The sequence below is a fragment of the Furipterus horrens genome, unplaced genomic scaffold (genome assembly GCF_987537825.1).
Source record: "Furipterus horrens unplaced genomic scaffold, mFurHor1.1.pri manual_scaffold_10, whole genome shotgun sequence".
Classification (NCBI taxonomy): Eukaryota; Metazoa; Chordata; class Mammalia; order Chiroptera; family Furipteridae; genus Furipterus; species Furipterus horrens.
The window spans coordinates 96,308,940-96,331,114 of record NW_028327180.1 but is presented as its reverse complement, the minus strand read 5'-3'; the positions used below and the strand labels follow the sequence as shown (position 1 = coordinate 96,331,114).

Here is a 22,175-nt window from a genome sequence, read left to right as displayed (position 1 = left end):
TCCCCAGACCCAGACTACATGGATTCTCATTGCATTCATCTGACTTAGAATAAACCGAATGTAAACAGAGGAACGCACCACGTGGCCAGAAGCTGGCAGCACAAGAGACCCAGAGGTACTGTGTTGGGTGCCAGCTTCTAGCTCATTCTGGGAGGAGGAGTTGACAACTTTCCCTCAGGTGGATTTAATGGCGGGCGCCGTGGGCCCCGACTTCTGAAGGGCCCTGCAAAACCCCAACATTACACATTTTTCTAATGACACCAAGTTTGGTTTCATTACTACGCTGCATAAAATATGGTTACCATGTATTTTTATTTTCCCTGTCTCTCTCTTTTTTTTAAGGGGCCCAATATTTTCTTCTGCACCGGGGGCCACAACCAACCTTAATGCGCCTCTGACTTTTGCATCTGTTTTGGGAGCCTACAAGATTTCACTAGGGAAAGGCATGCTAGAATGGCCTAATGCACTTTAAACACACACACACACACACACACACACACACTCATTATCAGAGAGGGGGAGGAGAGGGTGTGTTTATATTTTAAAACTCTAAGCAGAGCTGCCTCGGTCCCCCCCTGGGTAACAGGACCTGCTGCAGTCTCTCTGGAGAAAACGGGCTCAGGCTGGTGGGAAAGAGCCAGGCGCTTCTTAGCACAATGATGGCAGGGTTGGCTAATCCAAGGCCACCGAGGCCAAAGCCACAGTAATGGAGAAACATGCTTGCCTCAAATGAGATTAGACAGGGCTGTGTCTGAGAAAATGTAATGCTCACCCTGGCGAGGTGCACCTGCCTCTTAGGTGACCCCAAAAAGAAAAACTGGTTGTCGCTCTCTCTGGGAGCAAAAATGACATGGGATGAATTCCTACAGCCGAGACTATCTCTCTGGGACCTGGAGTCAGCTGCCACCCCTTCCTCACATCCTGGAACCGGAGGGGACAGGCAGAGGAGAGCGAGCCTTGGTGATACTGGCAGCAGGCTTAAGAAGAGGGCAGGAGGCAAGGGGGAGTTTCCCCAGGACGGAGGTGAAGGCAACAGAGTTAAAGAAGGGGCTGCATGAGGACAATGTGGGAGTGGGGTAGGGACCCACTAATGACAATTTCGGGGGGATTAAATAAAAGAGAGAAGGGCACACTGTGAGCACAGCCCTGGACTTCATCACCTTCACAGTCATTCAAAAGCCTCGAGAGCAGCCAGTCCCCGCGTGTAACACCCGTCACGACAGTGACGGCTGGAACACACGGACAGTAAGTGCAGACGTCAGAAGCCTGGGGTCGAGTCCCAGCTCTCCGTCTTTGTCTCAGCTTCAGCTGCAGAAAGGAGCTGATAACAGCACCTATCAGCTCGGGTTGATGCAAGGCTCCAGGAAGAGAGCGGTCGATAGTTCTCAGCCCATGGAGATCCAAATACCTGCCATACCCCTGATCCAAGCATCTCATTTGAGAGACGAGAGAGAGAGAGAGAGGTTGAGAGATTCATTTGCTTCCCAGGTGGAATAAATAAAAAACTGGGGGGCTGAGAGTTTCCAGCTCCTGAGTTCCAGTTACACTTTCTGTTCCGCTATGAGGACAAATACTAATAATAGCTATTGATGATCATAATACTCCATTGACGAGCCCCTTCTGCGTATCAGACCCCACTACGCCTCACATAGGCATTCTCCCGTTTCCTGCTCACAAGAAACCAGCGAGGTACGCATCCTATATTGTTCCCTTTGACAGGTGAGAAATTGGATGCTCCTAGGGGTGACGTGTTCTCGGAAGGGAACAAAATCAGGACCTGATCCAAGCCCTTGTTCTGAACAACTGTCCTGTGCTGTGCCTACTTCAGAAACGAGATGTCGCTCCCAAATAATTTTGGCCTCTTTAGCTAAAGCCACACTTAGGGCCTCATTTGCCTTTGAATAATTGGCTTTACTCTTTGCTCTGCTATCGGCTTCCACTTGGGCAGTCGCTCCAGCCTGGGGGACAACACACTCAGCAAATCCGCTTTGGTTGCCCAGGGCTAAAGAGAGCTCCCAGTGTAGCTGCATTAAAGTGCCTGGCATTGCAGAGAACGTCCACACACAGACACCCCCCTCCCAGCAAGGATGACGGTGTGGCTGTGAAAACACAGCCCTCCTGAGTTGGACCATGTCTCTCCAGCTCTGCATGAGAGGGCAACATGGTCTGCTTTATGCTGCATCTATTGCAGAAGGAGGAAGAAAATACTGTTTGTGTGTGTTTGTGCATGCATGTGCGTGTGTGTTAAAGGGAAGGAAGAGGGACAGTCAAAACCCTGAGCCAGCACTGGGAAAGCTGTGTGAGATCCATGCCCAACAGTAAAGAAATCATGAGCAAAGAGGACAACGGTTTGTCTACGGATTCTAATAAGTTTTCCTAACAGATAGTTAATGAACCCAAAGTTCCCTAAATGGGAAAGTAGGGAAATCAGTTATACCCATAAGACAGAGTCCAATGAAGTCTTTAAAGACAGCGTGGGAAAATGTTCCCAATAATTCTCTGAACAACGCAGATTACAAACCTGGTGAAACATTATAACAAGCATATAAAATAATAGAATACAAAACAGAGGAAGAATAAACAATGGCTACCTCTAAATCATAAGACGATGGGAGCTTTTCTATAGTATTTCCTAATGTTCTGTAGGAACTGACAACGTTTTGATAATACTAATTTCTAGAAACAGTAAATGTGCCCAGCGACCGCTGCCACTCTCGTTTCTGTGGTAGAAAAGAAATACTTGTTCCTGTAACTTCTCCCCAAAGGTGGGGAAGTGAATGCCTGACCGAATGACATTTCTTCTTGTGGAACATTTGGGTTATTTTCCATTAGGAGTCACGCTTCTTTGTGACGTGAACGAAGTTCTCACATGTTAACGGGCCAGTGGAACATCTGCTGTAAGAAGTTAACCGGAGATGCCATTAGAAATATATATTTGATAAGGTCATCATTTAATCGAATGACCCTGCACCTCCCTTCCTGTTACCTTCAGGGCATATGTGGGCTCAGGCGCGGAGACCTTCAGGGTAAGTCTTTCCTCTCCCAATGGCATGTCCCCCTGAGGGGGACAGAGACCCAGGTCTGTCCCAGGTGCCGCGCTGCAGAGCCATTCCGAGAGCACACGCTGGCATCGGGGAGGCCCCAGCGGGAGTCCCGGCCCTGACCTGCTCCTTGGCATGTGCCCGTCGGCCCCTCTAACTTCGGTTTCCTCACCTGTGAGATGGGGATAGTGATACCTGCACTTTACAGGGAGGTCATGATCATGAAATGAGATCATATGTGAAAAGCTTAGCGTAGCACGAGCACAAAATAAAGGTTCAAGAAATGGGCGCCATAAAGTTACGTATTCCTATGTTTCTTTCATAGTCCCCACAGCACAGCGCTGCTATGTTTTTAGATGTTTATTTTTCAATAAATAGTACTTGAATTGAAATGACTCTGTAGCTGGCTTTTAATTTAACTGTGGTGTGGTCTTCAGGAAATTTCCTCCAATTCGAGGAAGATGTTGGGGGTAAACTATCAGCAAAATGAAACTCAAACAGATCAACAGAGAAGTCTCAGAACATTCTAAAACCTGCCTCACTCTAATTAAAACCACCCATGACTATAATTTCACAATGAAAACAAAAAAGAATTTGGAGTAAACATATGCCCTTTTAAAGATTTACATAAACTCCCTCCTTGTGTTTCCACTTATACAAAGAGCCACCCCCAAACTGGAGAAGTAATCCGTGGAACACGGATCGGAAGGTGTCAGAACAGCCTAATTTTGCTGTTCTCTAGATTTAATGGGGTAAATTACTTTTAAAAAACCGCAGAAGTGTTGATTTGGAGTGCCATTAAAGAAATGGTCTGGGATCCTTCTCCCCCTGCCCAATTAAATTGTACTTTATAAAGTCATGAAAAGCTGCTATTCTAAGTATTTTTGGAGGCTCAAAAGGGATTCTTTTCTTTGATGGTATGCTTTTTTTTTTTTTTTTTTTTTGCTTCAGGAAAAAAGGACACTTTCATAAATCTCTCTTGGATTTGTTCTGCAGCTTATTAAATCACTGTCTTCTCCGATTCTGGATCTGAAGGTTTCTTTTTGAGACTGAATTCTGTGATCAGTCACATTGAAAGGGGAACAGATGTGAAGGACGGCCCCTTCTCAGATCTTGGGAGTGCAGAAGGGACGTTTTGGAACTGGATGTGGCTTTATAACACTGTCGTTGGGAGGACCAAATCCCTATTTGAACATCTCTGACGCCCCTAAATGCTCTGACAAGAAAAAAGGTAGGTCCTCAAAACAGCTCTGTATTAAGGAAATAAATTGGCTCCAGCGTGTTACCTTTTCCAGGATTCTGAGCCTGGCTCTATGACTGAGGTCATCATGCAATTTCTCTTCATCTGTTTAGCCTTCTATAAAAAGGTCTCATTCCTTGTCCTTAGCTCAGGTGAATATTTAGAAGTATTGAGGGAAGTATCATGGAGGAGGAGATTTTAGGCACTAAATGGCATTAGAAAGTTTCAGCGATATTATTGCGCATCACGGCATGACTTTTGAAATCACAGATTACCATTGTTGGTAGAGTTCCAGAAAAATCCCATGATGTTATCGTTATTCTACAGAGATTAAGTGGCGTGGCCAAGATCACACAGCTCTGCGGTGAACGAGATCGTGTACGTGGCTGGTTAGCACATGCCTGGCACATAGTAAGTGCTTAATAAACGTCAGCTGCTGTTTACTGCTGAGATGACCATTGTTGCTGTTCTGCAGGTCTCCTTCCCCTCAGCTCAGTAACCTTTTCATCAGAGACGCAGGGAAGCAAGAAGCCTGCTATAAGCAAGAAGCAATTCCTCTTGGTATAAGAGAAATGATCATTCAAGGAAACCCACCTGATTTCTTTCATAATTGAGAACATCCAAGCCTGGAGAAGTGCTATGTCTTGGTACTTCACTCCCAGGATGCTAACATAATACAAGAGTCTAATTTGGGGCGTGCCTTGGGACAGAGAGGCTATCCCTTCTTCATGACCTTTCAGACCCTTCAGCGCTCAACCAGCAATAGTACAGAGGAACTGCATGCATGCTGGGGGCCAGGGACTGAATCCCTGCCCTCAGTCTCCAGGGAAGGGCAACGTCCGGGAAATGCAAAATGGCACTGGCATGGGGGGAAGAGGCTGCCCCGCACTTGAAACTGGGAACATCATAGGGACGAAGGGCAAAAAAGACACAATCAGGTTCCCACCTCACACCATATATGCTTTATATAAACATAAGTTCTATAGATCGATTTAGCACTTACGTATCAAAAATAAAAATATAACATTCTTAACAAAAATATACGTAAACATCTTTTAGGCTTTAGGACTGAGAAAGATGTCTTAAATAAGACACAAAAGATTTGACTATGAAAATGATTGATACATTTGTATTAAAAATAAGTACTTCTGTCAGGGAAAAATATATCTTAAGTAAATGAAAAGACATTCTAAATGTATAAATTAGGAGAAGATCCCTCAGAAGGAACGCGGAGGCACTAAAATGGAGAAGGAAGTCTTTCTAATAAGAAAATACACAACTGTCTTCTTTTTATTCATTATGAGAACCAAGCATTGTGAGCACAGTATAGTGGAAAGAAGATGGGTCTTATTATTCAAATGACTTGTATTCTGTATCTAGCTCTAACATTTACTACCTGTGAGTGACAGAGAGGGTGTTCATCAAATATTCCATGTGTGTTCCTTCTCTTCCCAGACTCCCTTGCAGCTAGGTTGGAAACACGTGACGGGTTCTGGCCAATGGACCGTGGATGGAGTTGTGGGTACCACTCTCAGGCTGAGGTGCTTAAGAACAGTTGTGCTTCCTTCCTCCCTCTATTCCCTGCTGCAGGAAGGTCATGGGTACCAGCTGGCATAGCGTCCCAACAGACAAACAGTGTACAACCTTTATCAGACTTTACACAAGAGAGAAATAAACGTTTATGCTGTTAAACTATTGAGATTTAGGGATTGATTTGTTACCCCGAACATCACACAGCCCAGCACACTAGTACCTGAATACATTGTGTATTACAATCTTTGGTCTCACTGGGATGAAAGTTACTTGACCCTCTAGACGTTAATTTCCCCATCTATCAGATGGAGATAATAATACCTATGTAACGGAGTTGTTAGAACTTAACACGTGTTTGTCGTATATAGCACCTCTATCGCTGACATTTAGTAAACATAAGTCTCTCCCTTTAAGATGCTGATGTCATTAGTATTCTTGTGGCTATTATTGTGATATACACGAGATGCCTTTAAATAATCAGGCACTTTGCTAATCCTCTTACATACATTATCCCATTGTTGTAGCGACACAAACCAAAGCTCAAAGGGGTTACTTGTTTAAAGGAACACAGCTAGCAAGTGACGAAGCCAGGATCACAAACAAGCCTCGCCTAAATTAAAGTCCATATTCTAACCCAACAACCCTACTCGCGTTTTCCAGAGGTGGAGCCCCGGCGGCTCAGCACACGAAGTAATACCCGATGGAGCCAGCAGACTCTTCTCTATTCCCAGCCCCATGCTGAGGGGACATGATTAGAAAAGAGAAACCCCCTACGATGCGGGACCCTTCCCGCGCAGCCGCGCAGCCCACTGGGAACTCTCGGCAGCCCCAGATACTCTGGGCGACAGGTAAGAGGGGAGAGAGAAGGAAACTGCTCCTGGATAAAGGGGAGACGATATGCTTTATGTTTAGAGACCAGCTCAATAAGGTTTCCAACGGGAAACCTGCTGACTGAAAATGAACATTGGAAGACTTTCCAAATCCCTGTCAGGTCTTTGTCTCTCTGTCTGTCTGCCTCTCCCTGTCCTACCCCCCGCCCCGTCTCTGTCTCTTTCTCTCCCTCCTCCTCTCTGTTTGTTTTGAAAGTTGAGAAAAGCGAGCAATGTGGATCCTAAAGCAGTTTACACTGAGCCAGATGGTGTATCTGATTAGCAGCAGACGAAAAAGACACATTACTTAGAGATTAGGTTCTCACAGGGACAGATCTGTTCCAAAGGGCCAGAAGGTTTGCTTTCCTCGCAGACTCCCCTCAGAGATTTCTCAGGGCCTCGCCACTCCTCCGTTCTCCTGTCCTCACCACCAGGCGCCCCTGAGCTTGGGCTGGAGAAGACGGCTAACCAGTCTGCACAGATTTCCCGGTGCTCCTCTCCCACGGACCCTGAAGTCACCCACACGGGGCCCAGCCACTCCCGTGGGGCCCTGATTGCTGGGGGCTCCTGACTTCCTTACACCCCCGACTAACAAGCCACAGTGCGCCCCGGAGTCTGAACCACACCCCAGAGAGCCAGCTGCGGTGAGTCTCACTTTGCAGGCAGGGAAACTGAAACTGACAAGGATGAAGTAACTTGCTCAAGATCACAGGCCGAGTAAAAGTTGAGGCTAATGGCTCCCGGGAAGAGAAAAGAGGGGGGAGGGCATGCCAGCATGCATGTTTGAGAAGAGCCCGAAAGCAAGGTAAACAATAAAGTGAGACTATAAGCATCTCACCCTGACCGACACTTCTTTTTCCAGACAAACATAGCGTGGGCCCTCGTCAAACACTCCAGGGAGAGAAAATAAAAATTGGAGAAACAGTCAAAGCCAGAAGGGGAAACATACAGACCGGGTCTTTTTATTCAATAAGTCCCCTGTTCCTCAGACGTGCAGGAAAAACACATAGCCCCCAGGGAAACAAAGAAGCTTGGCTGAGGGTTACATGCAACTCTCAAACATGAAGGGACTCCCTCGTCGCAGAAAAGAAGTTGGGAAAATGAAAGGAACGGCAGAAATAATAACCACAACACCAGTCGTAACAGTGACCACTCAGAATGAGACGTTATGCTGTGAGAAGCCCTTGAAATGCACCAGTTGCCTCATTCGCTCACACAACAACCTTCTAAGACAGACATTGTTATTATTTTTCCCATTTTAAAAACGAGCTGAGGATCAGAGAGGTTAAGTAAGTTGTCCGTAGTCACACAGTTGACAAGGGGCTAACTAAGGACTCCAACCCAGGCCTAAGGGGACCCAAGAATAAAGAGCACCCTTAACCGGTAAACTTTCTCCCCTTTTCCACAGGATCCTCCTGAAGGCAGGCCAATAGGATAGTTGGCCAACATTTCAGAAAGGGCCTAAAAGCCTTCCGACCCTCTACGTGATGCCAAGGCTATGAGTACAAGCTGATGTCACCAACAGTACTTCAGGCAATTTGCACATCTGGCAGTTAAATCGGTACAGGCTGAAAGCAAATCGTGTCCCTGAGGCTCAGCGACACTTCACAGGGAGAGCAGGAGGAATTTCGTTAGGGCTCAGACTTGGCCAAGGAATCCAACTCACCTTATTGAAGGGTATAAAGAGAGCGCTCACCCGAGAGCCATAGACCCCCCAGGAAGCACATATGAATTCGGATTGTATTCATTTGGAACCCGAGCGCTTAAACAGTTTCCTTCGGGGGTTATTTTGGGAAGAGGGTTCACTTAGCAAATAATGGGAGAGGACTCACTTTAAGCTGTTCACAGAGCATACCACTTTCACACGGAAGCCAAAGACGGATAGACGAATTACACATCGCCTCCTCTTCAAAGTGTGTCCCCACGGGACTTTCTGTTCCCCTGCATCTAGTGTCTGCATGTTTTAACAGTAAGGATTTTTTGCATTTCTTTTGTAACTGTGTACAACATGGGGCTGGCCTTCTGTCTGTTCCTACTAATCAGAAGGTTTTGACGGCACCTGGAACTCAGAGACCCAGCAGCATTGGTGACCAGCAGCTGCCCAGCATGCCCTGTGATTATGCTAACCCTTGGGGGCCACTGCTCAGCCCAGGGGGTGGGGCTCCCTTGAAGGAGTTACTCCGATCGCCACCAGGCTGGCACAGACACCACGTGCCCCATCCAGGATGGGGCTAGCACTCCCTCTGGCCCTGATGCTAAGCAGGGCCCCTGACGGTGACAGAACTCTGCACAATGAAGGAGAGCCAGGTAGCCCCGCTCTCTGATGCCTGTGGCTAGAGTTGTCCTGGTTACATCCCTAGGACAGGACTCAATTTATCTCGATTAGGGGTACCACCTGAAATCCAAGAAGGGGCTACCAGGGCTGGAAAGGGCAGGAATGTTTCAAAGCCTCCATCATAAGGGTAGATCATTCTGATGTGGAAGTCAGACATTGAAAACATGAAGCTCCCTTTAAAAAAGCCACTACTAATGAGTTGACCAGGATTAGGTCCCAATCGCCTTGCACAAACCAACCATATTTATATTGCATTAATCTGTTGTCACACACCTGTCTAAATAGTCAGGGGAGCACAGACATGAATATAAAATCACAAGGGCGCTTTTCTCCTGTCTGTAACGCTGGGGATTGCGACAGCGATTTTGGAGGCAGCGTGTTAACCATGCGCCAGACAAAAAGCATTGACAGTGGAGTTGTTCCTGGATATTTCTGTGATTACCAGGCAATTTACACAAATATCCAAGGGTCACTATCTGCACAGATTCCAGATGGGCGGTGACTGATCCTCTGCTTTCTAAGTCCTCTCGTTCCTGCTTCTCGTTTTATCACTGGCACCAGTAGGGACAGAGAGGAATTTAAAATGGGAAAGGATTGATTGGAGGCTACAAAAAACACGCTCACCCTCCCCAGTCACTCCTTCCACCCTCCCAGAGAGGCGCGACGTCAGGAACGCTGAGTGCGGCTGGAGATGAGGCGGGCAGTGAATAATGACTCCTAAGTCCTGTCCAGTCATAGCTGGAAGAGGTGCGGTCACCCGGTTCCCCGACCTCAAAACCAGGGACGCCCTTGACAGTGGAGTGCTGGTCAGGACAGGGGTTACCAGATCAGCGTGCGTGAGCGGAAGCTTGACCACAGCTCCTGCTCAAATCCACAGTCATTCCCTGCCCTCCAGGAAACACCATTAAGCGAGAAAAGGGTAGTACAGAGCAGCTGCATAATATGCTCTATTTGAGGGATGATAATAAAAGACCAGGGGCGCGTATGCAGTTGACATGGGAACGGCACAGGTCCACTTAAACATGGACGTTTCTCAGCTGACCAGCTGCAGAAACTCAGATGCCAGTGAGACCAATATCTCCCACCCTGGGACCCATGGTTAATTGACCCTCGAAGCTCAAACAAGGCTTTGTTAAAGGGTCAACTCTACGGTTGGGAATCCACGTCTCTGAAGGCCCAGAGTGACCCTGGAAGCTTGTGTTTACAGGAAGCTGCAACCCCTGGCGGCCTGCAGGGAAGGGGTCTGCATGGCTGTGCACAGGTCTGGAGGGACCTCTCGTGTGGGGTGCCCTTTCATATCCTGGCATTCTGATCCATGTCAATGCATTACCTATTCAAAAATAATTTACATTTTTAAAAAATGAATTCCTACTTAATCTTAATCTCTGAGGTGGGTCACAGATAGCCACACTTGAACAAGTTCTCCTGTTCATTCTGACACTCTGGAAATTTTGAGAACTTCTCGTCAAATCGGCTTTCCTAAAACCAGTTTAGAATCTGGTGTCTCAGTTGTCAGCTACTTTTCTCATTTATGCGGACTACAGGTGCAGTTAGAGAAGAACCGTGTTAGTGACAGTAACGGGGCAGGTGGCTCCGTCCTGCTGAGCAGGTGAGGAGCACCTGGGGTTCAGGCCCTGCCCACCCAGCCAGGACCCTTTGCACTCACCTTGCTTTTTAAAGAGGTTGCTCTGGACTATCTCATTCATGGACTGGACCTTCTGCTTCTGGAGTTTCACGGGGGGGATGCAGGTATAGAACTCATACAGGAGTTGGCTGGGGGCAGGAAAAACAGGAGACAGAGAGCCAGTGAGACCCGATGATTCCCACCTCGTGCCCTTTACAGCCCCCCCCTCCCCAGACCTCCAGCTTCCTTGGCCCCCAGTTCCTGGCAGACCATCAGGCGCTAAGCAAGCCTTTAGTAAATATGTGCAGTCGGTCTTGATGTTGAACGCTAATGGCATTCAAAGAGATGTGACCATCTGAAAATAACACCAATAACCCAGAGCACTCACGGCGGGTCTGGCACGTGCTTCGCCCTTATGTCCATTATGACATTTAAACCACCCAGCTCTGTGAGGTGGATCCAATAATTATGGTAATTTTACAAGTGGGAAGACTGAGGTTTAGAAAGGTTAACTAAGTTTCCCAAGGTTACTCAACAAAGGGTCAAAGGTTAAAGCCAGGTTCTCCCCTCATTACCATGTCATTTTATTTACTAATGTTTTATGCTTAGTAATGCTTTATGATACATCTTAAGATAAAGAAAATGGTCCTTAATTTAAAAAACACATAAAATATTGTCGGTTACAACCCATCTGGCACATGAAAAAGAAGACAGCTCTTCCCAAACAGGGTGAAAATAAGAACAGCACTGAAACAAAATTGTCGCCCCTGTGAGCTTTCCCACATCAGCACCCTGTGTTTATTCACTCGTTCGGGTACTGCGGAGGTGTCTACATCATAAGTGACCGGCCACGTGCAGAGCAGCGGGGATACTATGGAAGAAGACTCAGTCCTAGGGGTGTGGAGCGTACGTTTGAACAAGGCCCACCCACAACACGGAAGCAAACACGTCCATACGAGGTGCTGTATGCAATGAAAAAGTAAATCAATAAGAAGTGTACCAGAGAGCAATGGTGCAGAGGCTGGAAGAGGAACTTAATTTGTTCACAGAGGTCACTTCTCCAAGGATATAATGGTAGTTGAAGACCAGAAAGACGAGAAGACAGCAGCAGAAATCATCGTATGAGTAGAAAAAGGACGTCAGTAAAAAACAAAAAAACAAAGAAAACCCAAAACAAAAACACTGCTGAGATCCAAATGAGGTGTGGAAGGCAGGGGACAGACCCGTACCACGGCGGATTTCTCAGTTTTGATAAACGAGCCATAGTTCTGTGACACATGAACATTATGGGAAGCTGAGTCGGGGGCATGTGGGAACGCTATCCTATCTCTGCCACTTCTCCGAATCTAGAAGTATCTCCATATGAAAAGTTTAAAAGTTCTGTGTTGTCTTGGGACGTAAGTGAATACAGGAGGAAGAAGAAAAGGGCCCTTCCGGCTCAGGTGGCCCTGTTCTAACAGCTCAGTCACATTAACGTAGCCTGTTCACCTCATGAAAAGAACGGATGGAGGAGGAGGAAGTAAAAGGGCTCTGGGGGGAAAGACGGAGACCCCACACAACCTTCCAGCCAAGGGGAAACGGGAACACTTACAACAAGCATCAGTTTTCCATCTTACAAGCCTGCACGCTGCCACATTTGTATCATCGAAGAAGGACGGTGATTTTAGACTTAATTTTCCCCAAAGTCTGACGCAACACAACGAGACTGAGACAAGCCCACACGGGAAGCCCCATAGGAAGCTCCTGCCACGGGTCCTCTCTGTCCCCCAGGAGCCCTCCTCTTGATCACAGAGCCCAGGACAGCTCATCGTAAACCCTCACCTGAGTAACTTCGCATCGAAGACCGTTTCCACGTCATGGAGGACAGATGGGATGTATTTCAAAGCTGCCACCTAGGGGGGAAGTGAAATAAACATGAGCCATGTGCACATCCAACAGCTCCACGTGGTAGGGAGGACACTTTGCCACTTGAGGCCGATCACGGGAGAAGGATCCTGCATCCTGGGCACGGCTACAGCGATTCAAGGCTCTGTGTAGATTAAAACACCAGCACGCACTCTGTATACAACAGCAAGTCACAGCCGCCCCTATCTTTGAGGAGGCGGTCAGGTATAGAAAGGTCACCAACTTGGAAGTGACACAGATCTGCAGCCAAGTCCATGTGGCTTTGGACAAGACACAACTTGTCTGAGGTCTCACTTCCTACGCTGTGGAACTGAGGATATAATACCTGTGACAAAGGGAGACATCCAGCAGAGAGCCAGACAGCCTTTGGGTAGTCAACAAATGGTAACTTCTAGCATTCCTGGAGGATGGTGTGCTAGAATTGTTCTGTTGGTGGCAAGGATGGCCTGAACGGAGTTAGGTGTATTTCCCCTCCCCGAACAATTTGTGAACAGTTGTGGGTACCCCTTGGCCCACTTCGTTGGCTTAGGGAAACTGAGCGTGATGACGGATTGTCCTTCCCTCTGCACCTTAGCTGACGCATCCAGAGGAGGGAGGCACACCCACCCTCTCACGGGACAGTACCATTTGCTCAGCAGCAGAGGAGGCTGCCATTTCCCTTGAAGGAGTTGTAAGTCACATGCCTGGGACATAATGTTTAAGAATCTAGTGGAAGTGTGCGTTTTTAATTTTGTTTTTATTTTTCTGTATAGTCTCAGTATTTTATAGTCAACAAATTCACTCTTTTATAATCAGACCAAAATAAAAATAGAGAAAATTCCTTTCTTAAGGAAAAGCTTAGTTGAGCTTCTTGGTTAATGGAAATGATTATGGCTTGTCTCTGAGAACTTTCAGAGGGGCAGAAACCAGGCTGAACACTGTTGTTAGACCACCTTGTTAAACCTTTGCAAAAAATGACAGAAATAGAGCCATTCCAAAATAGAGCAATTCTGAAAGAATTGCCTCGCACCTTTTCACATCTTGAACCACCAGAATGTTTGAACTGGGCAAAATAACCTTTAGACTGAGCCAAACCTACATCATTTAACCAACTGTTTGCGGAGCTAGCAGGAAACGCACAAGGAGTGCCCGCAAGGACAGACAATTACAGACTCTCTGGAGACAGAATCAGTAACCAGCCATGTGTGGCTAAAGAGGGACTCGGTTTGCTAATTCCAATAGAAATCCCTTTCTTCTAGGTATGTAATTCTTGGCCTTCATTTTCCTCATAAAAACCCCTTTCCTTCACTGTAATTGGGACACTATTTGGGTTTCTGCCTCTATCTATGTTACAAGAACTGCATTTTTTGTTTGTTTGTTTTGATCCCAAATAAACGCTTGTGACCTCTCATTTTGGCTTCTTGCTTTAAGTTAAGATTTCCTGTAGAATGAATGGACTGCTCCAAGAGGAATTAGTGTTTCAAAATGTACATACGTACAAATGTATATACTAGTACATACACATTTTCGGAGATAATGTCATATTACCTTAGAAAGAAACGGTGATCAATTTCCTTCTACTCCTTTCCCTATGGCCTTGCTCGCCTTAGTATACAAGTCTTCTTAATTTTGTCAGTCTGATACATAATTGGCAACTCTTAGGTTTCTAGTGCAGGTAGGCACCTTTTCTAAACTTGTTGATCTGTATTTACTAAATTGCTTGCCCATATTCTTTCCCCATTTTTTCTTTTGGTTGATATCTTATTGGTTTGTGGAATTCTTTCTGTATCAATAATAGTAACCCTTCTGGCAGTGAGACATATTGCAAAACTTGTCTCTTGCTTGTCCTGTAGTTTGACTACTGCTATTAGCTTTGTTTATCATATCTTTCATTGCACAGAAGGATTTTAATTTGTATGTTGTTGGCTTTGTCAGCCTTCTTTACAGTTATTGGATTTTGCATCTAGATATTCTCTTTTCTTTCAAATCAAGATGACAAGAGATGACAAGATTCAAAAGCTGATGTTTCTAAAACTATGTTCTACTGGGACACCTCTGTCCCATAGGATGGTGCTAGGTCTTCTGTAGGGGAAAAGGAATTTGCAAACAAATAATTTAGGGAAAGTTTGGCTTCAGCAAAGAAAAACTAGCGAGTTTATTTTTTATTGCAGAGCTCCTCAGAATTTTAACATGCCAAGATGCACCGTGACATCCCTCCAGGCAGTTACAGCCCACCTCGCTGGTCAGGCCATCTTTACCCAGAAACACCAAGCAGACAGAGCTGAAGCAGATGCCTGCAGAGCCGCCGGGCACGCAGCAGAAGGAAGGGAAGGGAGGGGAGGAAAGGCCAGTGGGAAGGGGTGTGGTGTTTGTAAGGCCTGGGAACTAGAAACAGCTCAGCTTTCTAGAGCTGCTGGCCTCCTGGGAATTGTGCTGCTTTATAGTCGCCATTGTTTTTACTCTCATTAATAATGCTACTCGACATAAAATAATATTGCTGTGTTATTACTTTCATTCCATTGTATATATTCCTACATTACATGTAGCATTCAAGCAAATCACAGATATGTTTATGTTTCTGTATGAACATACATGTGCATTTATAATAGGAAAAATATATATAATAGGATTGTTAATCACTGAGTTTTAAAATAGCACCTATTATTGGAAATTTTATATGTATCAAGTACTTTTCATGCATGATCTTGTTTCATTATAACGTCTCCTCTATGAGTATTCATTGTCAACTCATGTTACCAATAAGTAAACTATGGCACTGAGGTTAAAAAATGTGTCAGAAGCCACATAGCTAATAAGCAGCACGGCGAGGATACATACCTGATTCTGCTACTGCCCAGCCTGCTGCCGGGAAGACTCCTATCTTGGAAAGTGGGGAAATTTCAGTGTGGGAGAGGAGACTGATTTGGGGGAGGAGGTAAACAACTTTCCTATCTTTATACCAAGTTTTTTTTTTTTTTAAGTTTTTATTTATTTTTAGAGAGAGGGGAAGGGAGGAAGAAAGAGGGACAGAAACATCAATGTGCAAAAGAAACACCAATCGGTTGCCTCCCACACACCCCTAACTAGGAATCTGGCCCGCAACCCAGGCCTGTGCCCTGACTGGGAATCCAAACCGGCGACCTTTCGGTTTGTGGCACAACGCTCAACCCACTGAGCCACACCAGCCAGGGCATGACAATAGTTTTTGAAAGAAGGTCCAAATTTTCTGACATCCCTTAAGTTAAGGATCCTCCTCACCACCTACAAGGGAGTTGCAAGAATAGCCACTAGGAAAACATTTGCCAGGTCATGAATTAGTTTATCATGTGATATTAAGCATCAATTCTGGTCCCCCTCTGCCAGAGGCCAGGTGGAGCCTTCAAGGAGACAGCCAGACACAAACCAAGCCATGGTGATTTCACTGGCCCAGAGAGAGGCACAGGAAGACACTTAAGACGATCACTACCCCAAAGGACTTCACCAGAATTGATCAACCTGGGCTGTGAGCAAACAGCAAATGTTTAAGAGTAACAACAACAGAGCCCTTTCAGTCTCTCAAACTCAGTGGGGACTCGTCTTCTATGTGTTTCCAGACTCTCTCTCATGAAAACAGAGCATGCTCAGTCTCGGCGCCGGCAGACACAGACGCCCGGCCAGAGAGCACACCTTGGGCACCGATGCGGGGCCACACAGGAACACTCGCCGTCCTCCTCGTTCGCGACCTCAGACAACAGTCCCATCCCACCAATTTCCAGTCCGCTCATCATAGTCGAGCGGTGGGCAGTCAAGGCCCTTGGAAACTACACAAACAATGTCACCAAAAGTCGCCAGCGCATGACAAGAGGAAGGCGTGTCACTCTCTCAGGACCTTCAGCCTCGTCTGGCATCTTTCAGAGAAAAAAGGAAGAGGGACCCACTGGTTCTGGAATCCACACGTCTCCGTACTTTCTGTAACCCAGTGTTTTGCTGGCCCCTGAGGCTGGGCAGGAGGCAGAAACGCGCAGCGTTGCACATGGCTGAAGAGGCAGGCTGCCTGTCGGGCCCAGTGGAGCACTGGTATCTCCGTGCCCTTGGGGAAGTTAATGCTAGGCGCTCTGCTTTCTTTGTCCGGAGAATGAAGGGAATAAAGTTACTGACTTTATAGGGTTGATGTGAAGATTAACATAAAAATGTGAGCTGTCAGTATAACCACGGCAGCCTCATTGGAACAAAATGTCTTTATTCCTAAATGTTGACCCTAAGTATCGGGTATAAGGTTGAGAAGGGGAGGCAATTAAAGGATCATTTAAGGATCCGAGGTGACCCTCCAGGGCCTGCTATTAACTATTAGGGCTCACCCCTCCTACCTTTGGGGACTCAGCATACTGCCTGTGGGCCGCTTCTCAGGAATGGACCACTTTCTTCCCTTAGTTCGGACATTTGAACATTTTATACCAAATAACAATGAAAAGAGAGTAAAGAAAGAGGCATCCTTAATTAGCTCGCCTTCATGACTACGGACTAAGCATCTGTTCGTTTTAACTGTTGCTTAGTGCGTAGCCACCTGGCATTTTGCCGGGAGTTTGGGTCTTTATTGAAACAATCCTTTGTTTGGTTGAGATGAGGAACTCAAACTCTGGACCTGCACAGCCTGGATTCAAATCCCAGACCTGCCACTTCCGAGTCGTGGTTCAGTTACTCAGCCCTCTCTAAGCTTCCATCTCCTCATCTGTGAAGTAAAGATAAGAGAGCACTTGCCTGATAAAGTGGTTGTTGCAAAAATCAAATGAGCCAACAATATAGGTGAAGTTTTTAGCTCAATGAGTAACACGTAAGAAATGCTAAAACATAAAACGCTGGAAGCTGGTATTCATTCTTGCGGTCCTTCTGTCGAAAGATATTCGAGTCCCCACTATGTGGCAGGTGCTGGTTCAGATATTAGAGAAGTAAAAGAGAGAGCCCTCCTGGACAGGCTAGTGGCTTCATTAGCATGACTGGCAATCAGAGTGGCCAAGGGGGCATGCCATACAATATGAGCTGTTCATTTATTTTGACTCCTACCACCAAACTGGAGCATTATAATGAATCACGGACCTAAAGAAGAATGGGTCGAATGGGTCTGCACAGTGTCTCCGAACGCCCCTAACACACATCTGAGCTGCATCCAATTCACAGGTGTCTGGTGTTAACGGTCTCAACCTGCCATCAGTTTTATCAGCGATGGTTACAGGCCTGGCACACAAAGGGATTCTAGCGTATGGCCCATTACTGAAAACACATGGAACCCCCTGGCTTAACCCATTTCTCATGGCTTAGAGAAAAATATTAACTTTGGAATTAGGAGACCTGGGTGGATTGAAATCCTAGCTCCATCACTATAAATAGGTATAATTTGGGATTAATTATTTAACTTTACGAGCCTCCTGTGGAAACTGAAGACAGTGAATCCAAGTAGATCTCGGGCAAGATTAAAAACACTGTGCGTGAAAGCCCAGCTTCATGCTGGGCACACGGTAGGTACTCAATCAACAGAAGGTGTTTTTAATGCTCTTTCTGCCCTCTTTGAATGACTGGCTTTAAATTCTTCATAGTCTTGGGTGAGCTGCTGCCATGACAATGCTGAACAAAGAGGAGAACTACAGAAAGCCATTCACGAAAGTGAGATGAGCCTGAGAAATGAGGACTAACTCATTTAGGTCCCAGAACTCACAATGGACAAAGCAGAGAAGAACCAGATCGGCTCTGCTCTGAACTAAGCAGGCATGAATTAGGGTTTCCAGCACACGCCGCCAACCAGCTAGAAGTGTCAAGTTTGAACCACGAATGTCAACGTTGGCGTTTTTACTCTCACTCAAACCTTACAACACACATACTGGGTTGGCTAAAAAGTCCGTTCAGTTTTTTCCCTAAAATAAAAGACACAGTTCTCATTTCCGCCAATAACTTTATTGATTTGGATATTCTGAGTATGTCGGCTGTCTCCCACGAGTGGCTTCCATGGGTAGAGGCCAGGGGTGCTGCTAAGCATCTCCCAATGCGTAAGACAGCCCCACAGCAAAGAATTATATGGCCAACATGTCAGTAGTACCAATAAACCACTTTTGTCATGTTCAGCCAGTCACGGCACCTTCTCCATACACTGCACAAATCTTTTGCATTTCAGTTGCATTTTTACCTTTCTTGAAATAATGAAGTATAATATGCCGAAAATGTTGCTTATTTCCTTCTATCTTCAATATTAAAATGGCTACACAAAAATTCACCGATTTTGAAAGTTTTTTTTAAAGTCACGCTGACAGGACAGCTGTCACAATACAATCCAACAAAATAAAACGTTGCCTTCCTTTTATAGAGAAAGAGAAAGAGGGGATCCTTTTTGTGGGTTTATTGTCCTTGAAGTTTGAATCTGTATTTCTTAATCTAACTGAATCTTGAATGTCCTAACACTGTTTGGCCTCATGTGACAGAAGTAGAAAGACGAATATAATCTTCCAGATTCCATTTTAGGAAAATGCCCCCAAAGCTTCTGTGTTATCATAGTTCGTACTGAACTATGTAACAGGCTCTATACATCACGATTTATATCATTTAATCCTCTAAATTAGACATGAGGCTTCCGATTTTACAAAAGGATAAACAGAGGCCGAGGAAATGGACATGAGTTATTCCTCGTTTCGCAGGCTCGTCTCACTTTTGTGAATGGCTTTCTGTACGTTTCCTCTTTGTTCGGCATCGTCATGGCAGCAGCTCACCGCGTGTGGATGCCCGATTTCCCACTCGAGTCTCTCTGACTCGAAATCCAAAGCTCTTTCTCTTGTAACAAATATCAGTGTCAGAGAAGGTTCCTTGTGTGGGGTTTGCTAACAGCACGTGGCCTTGCCCCTCTCCCCTCATCTGCCCATTCCTCACACCCCAAAATAGCATTAAGTTATCTTCAAATGATATTTTTCTCCATATTTGAATATGACTTTAAATTCTTCTTTGGTAACTTTTCAACAACCATACAAATAGGTAGAAAGCATCATTGATTTTATGTAAATCCCTGAGGCTAACGTTGGCCTTTAGAGGAAGTTCAAAAAGAAATGAAACTCCTTTCCACATCTCTGGGGTGGAAACTCATGAGGAGAAACCTGCACAATCTGGGTCAAATCCCAGGGAAAACGGTACATTCCTACCCAGCTACCCAGACAAGAAGAACACAGATAAAAAGACTTATACCCAAACCGTAATAATCCTATCAGTTCTCCGCATTTGCAAAGCGCTTTATAATGTGCTCTTTTTCAAACCATGTTCATGTAATCCTCACCCAAATAGTGACGTTTTACAGATGAGGAAAATGAGACGCTGGGTAGTTAAGTGACCAGCCTAAGGCCACACAGCTGACCAAGGACATTCTTGTTGACGGGGTCTCCTCACTGCTGCAAAGAAATGCTTACATGTGTAGTTATGATGTCTTCCTGAAACAGCCTCTCCATTCGAAGGGGGACCTGAGGTTGGGGTGCTGAGGATAAAAAGTGGACCCCTTTCAGAGACCACCCCCGAACTACTCTCAGCGTGAGAGGTGGATCAGGTCAGACCTACTTCCTTCCAGGTAGCAAAAGCTTCAGTGCTATTTTAAAAGAGGCGCTGCTACCTTCTGCTCTAAGGGGTCCTTGATCTTCAGGATCCTGATACCGTGTGGCCTTCCCAGGCCTCCGAGTTCAAGCCCAAGTAGGCTCTATCTCGCCAGGCTGTTATTGATCGAGTGACCGAGGGGAAAAGACAGATGATTTTTGGAGGGTAAACCAACCTGCAAAAGGATGGTGGTTTTATATTGACTTTTCATCAGGTTGTTGATGGATTCAAAGAGCCGTCTCATGGATTCTTCAAACTCCATCTGCTCCTTGCCTTCGTAAAGCCTGAAAGAAGACACATTTGGGTCACTTCTCAAGCCAACAGGCAATACCTTTGAATGTGTGCTCCAGCCAGCCACAAGCTTCATTTAAAATTGAAAAGAGAGGGGTGGGCGGTGGGGATTGAGGGGAGGGAGTGCATTGGCAGTCCCTGCATGCTAATCCGCTGCAGGGAAAATCTTCTGTCCTTGCACCCACCACACAGAACAGAAATGCTCACACTGACTTGCATTATTAATCCGCCCTCCCGTCTTTTATTAAACCCTGAAGACCCTCCCAAGGAATAAAGCGTGTCCGAGCTGAGAGGACATTAACAATTTCACCCTTCTTCAGGAATCAGAGGGAAGATCGTGGCCAATCGGATTTCCAAAGGATCATGTCTTAGGCGTAGGATCTGGGTTCTGGGAGTCCAGGCCTGGTTATAGCAAGTCCCCGCAGTAACTGCTGGTGTCAGGGACTGCCTGACCCCCAATAAATCTGCTGCCCCCCGCAGTAACTGCTGGTGTCAGGGACTGCCTGTGCCCTTCAAATACATCTTAGCCTGCTGTCAAAGGCCTTTGTCCTTCAAAGATATCATAGCCTGCCAGCAAGAACTTAGTAACTTTTCTGTTTCAGAAAATGAGCCTCTCTGTTCCCAGGGCCAACTCTCCCAAAGCCATCAACAGAGAGTTCCTTCAATTCCCTTCCCTCGTCCCCCTTTAAAAACCTCTGCCTTTCTTTGTTCATTGCTGACACCTTCCTACCCTCCTGCCTTCCTGGTCTCAGCCTGTTACAGAGTGGGGGTCCCCCAAAATCCCAGCGCCTGCGGGCTGGGGGATGGGGAGAAGGGAACAGCTTTTAAGATGTCTTTACACAACTATGGCTGGTAGCTAGTGTCTTAGTTATGCAAGTAGCTTTGGTTCTTCCAAGGCCCCAAGGAGATGAGAGGGGTTTTGACCATAGAATGGTGAGGAAAGAGCATACAGGGCCTGCGCAAGTTTCTGTGAATTGTCAGAACTGGTGACCACACTCACTGCATCACAGGCCACGGTCAGGAATTTAAAAAATAAGGTGTCAGGCATTTTGGCTAGGAACTCCATGTGGCTTTGAAAGGGCAAAGAGAGAACCATGCGTGACCCAGTGCAACACGGCACACGCTTTCCAGGACTGTTATACGGAGGCTGATGACACTGTACCCCAGATCCCGAAAGAGAGAGCTGACAGATAAGGAATGGGGGACTTCTGGGCATGTTTTTGGCTTCTAGCCTTTTGGAGAGCAAGGAGAGCGCTGAGTCCCATGGGAGACCAGGGCTCTGAGCTGAAGTGCTCCTAGCACCGCCCCCCCCAAACCCAGGTTAGAATATTGTAAATAAAGACCTGTGTTCCTCAACACTAGCTGTTGGGTTTTACACCAAGGCACCACGTGAAAGAACCCCCCCCCCCTTTTGCTCGGTAACAAGCCCGCCTGTGCAGTTAGCCAAATAAATGTTTTAGATCTGTGGCCCGTTCTCCTGTCGTTTCTCCTCACTCCCGCTGGACATAGCATGCAAACATCAGGGGGAAATATTTTCAAACGCACCATGGCCCCTCCACTTGTCAGGTGATTAGGGGCATGCCTGCTCTCGCTGCCCCGTCACTTAGGAGATGCTCATTACCCATTTAAAACCCTCTGCTCCTCTGACTATGAAGGCCCTAAGTTGCTGTAAAAAAACGCACACAAATCAGAAGTGCATTACTTATAAAGGGAGAGAGCTCATCAATCCTACCCAGAGATTAGCGACGGTTAACTTCGTGATGGA

At 46.2% G+C, this 22,175-nt stretch overlaps 1 protein-coding gene across 1 annotated transcript in view; it reads right to left on the bottom strand.

The window, feature by feature from the left end:
• The window catches only part of DOCK2 (dedicator of cytokinesis 2), a 348,486-nt gene that overhangs the window by 238,785 nt on the left and 87,526 nt on the right, over positions 1-22,175 (bottom strand). Inside the window, exons 23-25 of the mRNA XM_090288562.1 lie at positions 20,295-20,403; positions 12,464-12,534; positions 10,685-10,791 (exon numbers count right to left, since the gene is read on the bottom strand). Coding sequence (XP_090144688.1) covers positions 10,685-10,791; positions 12,464-12,534; positions 20,295-20,403 — 287 coding nt within the window. The remainder of the gene's footprint in view (positions 1-10,684; positions 10,792-12,463; positions 12,535-20,294; positions 20,404-22,175) is intronic.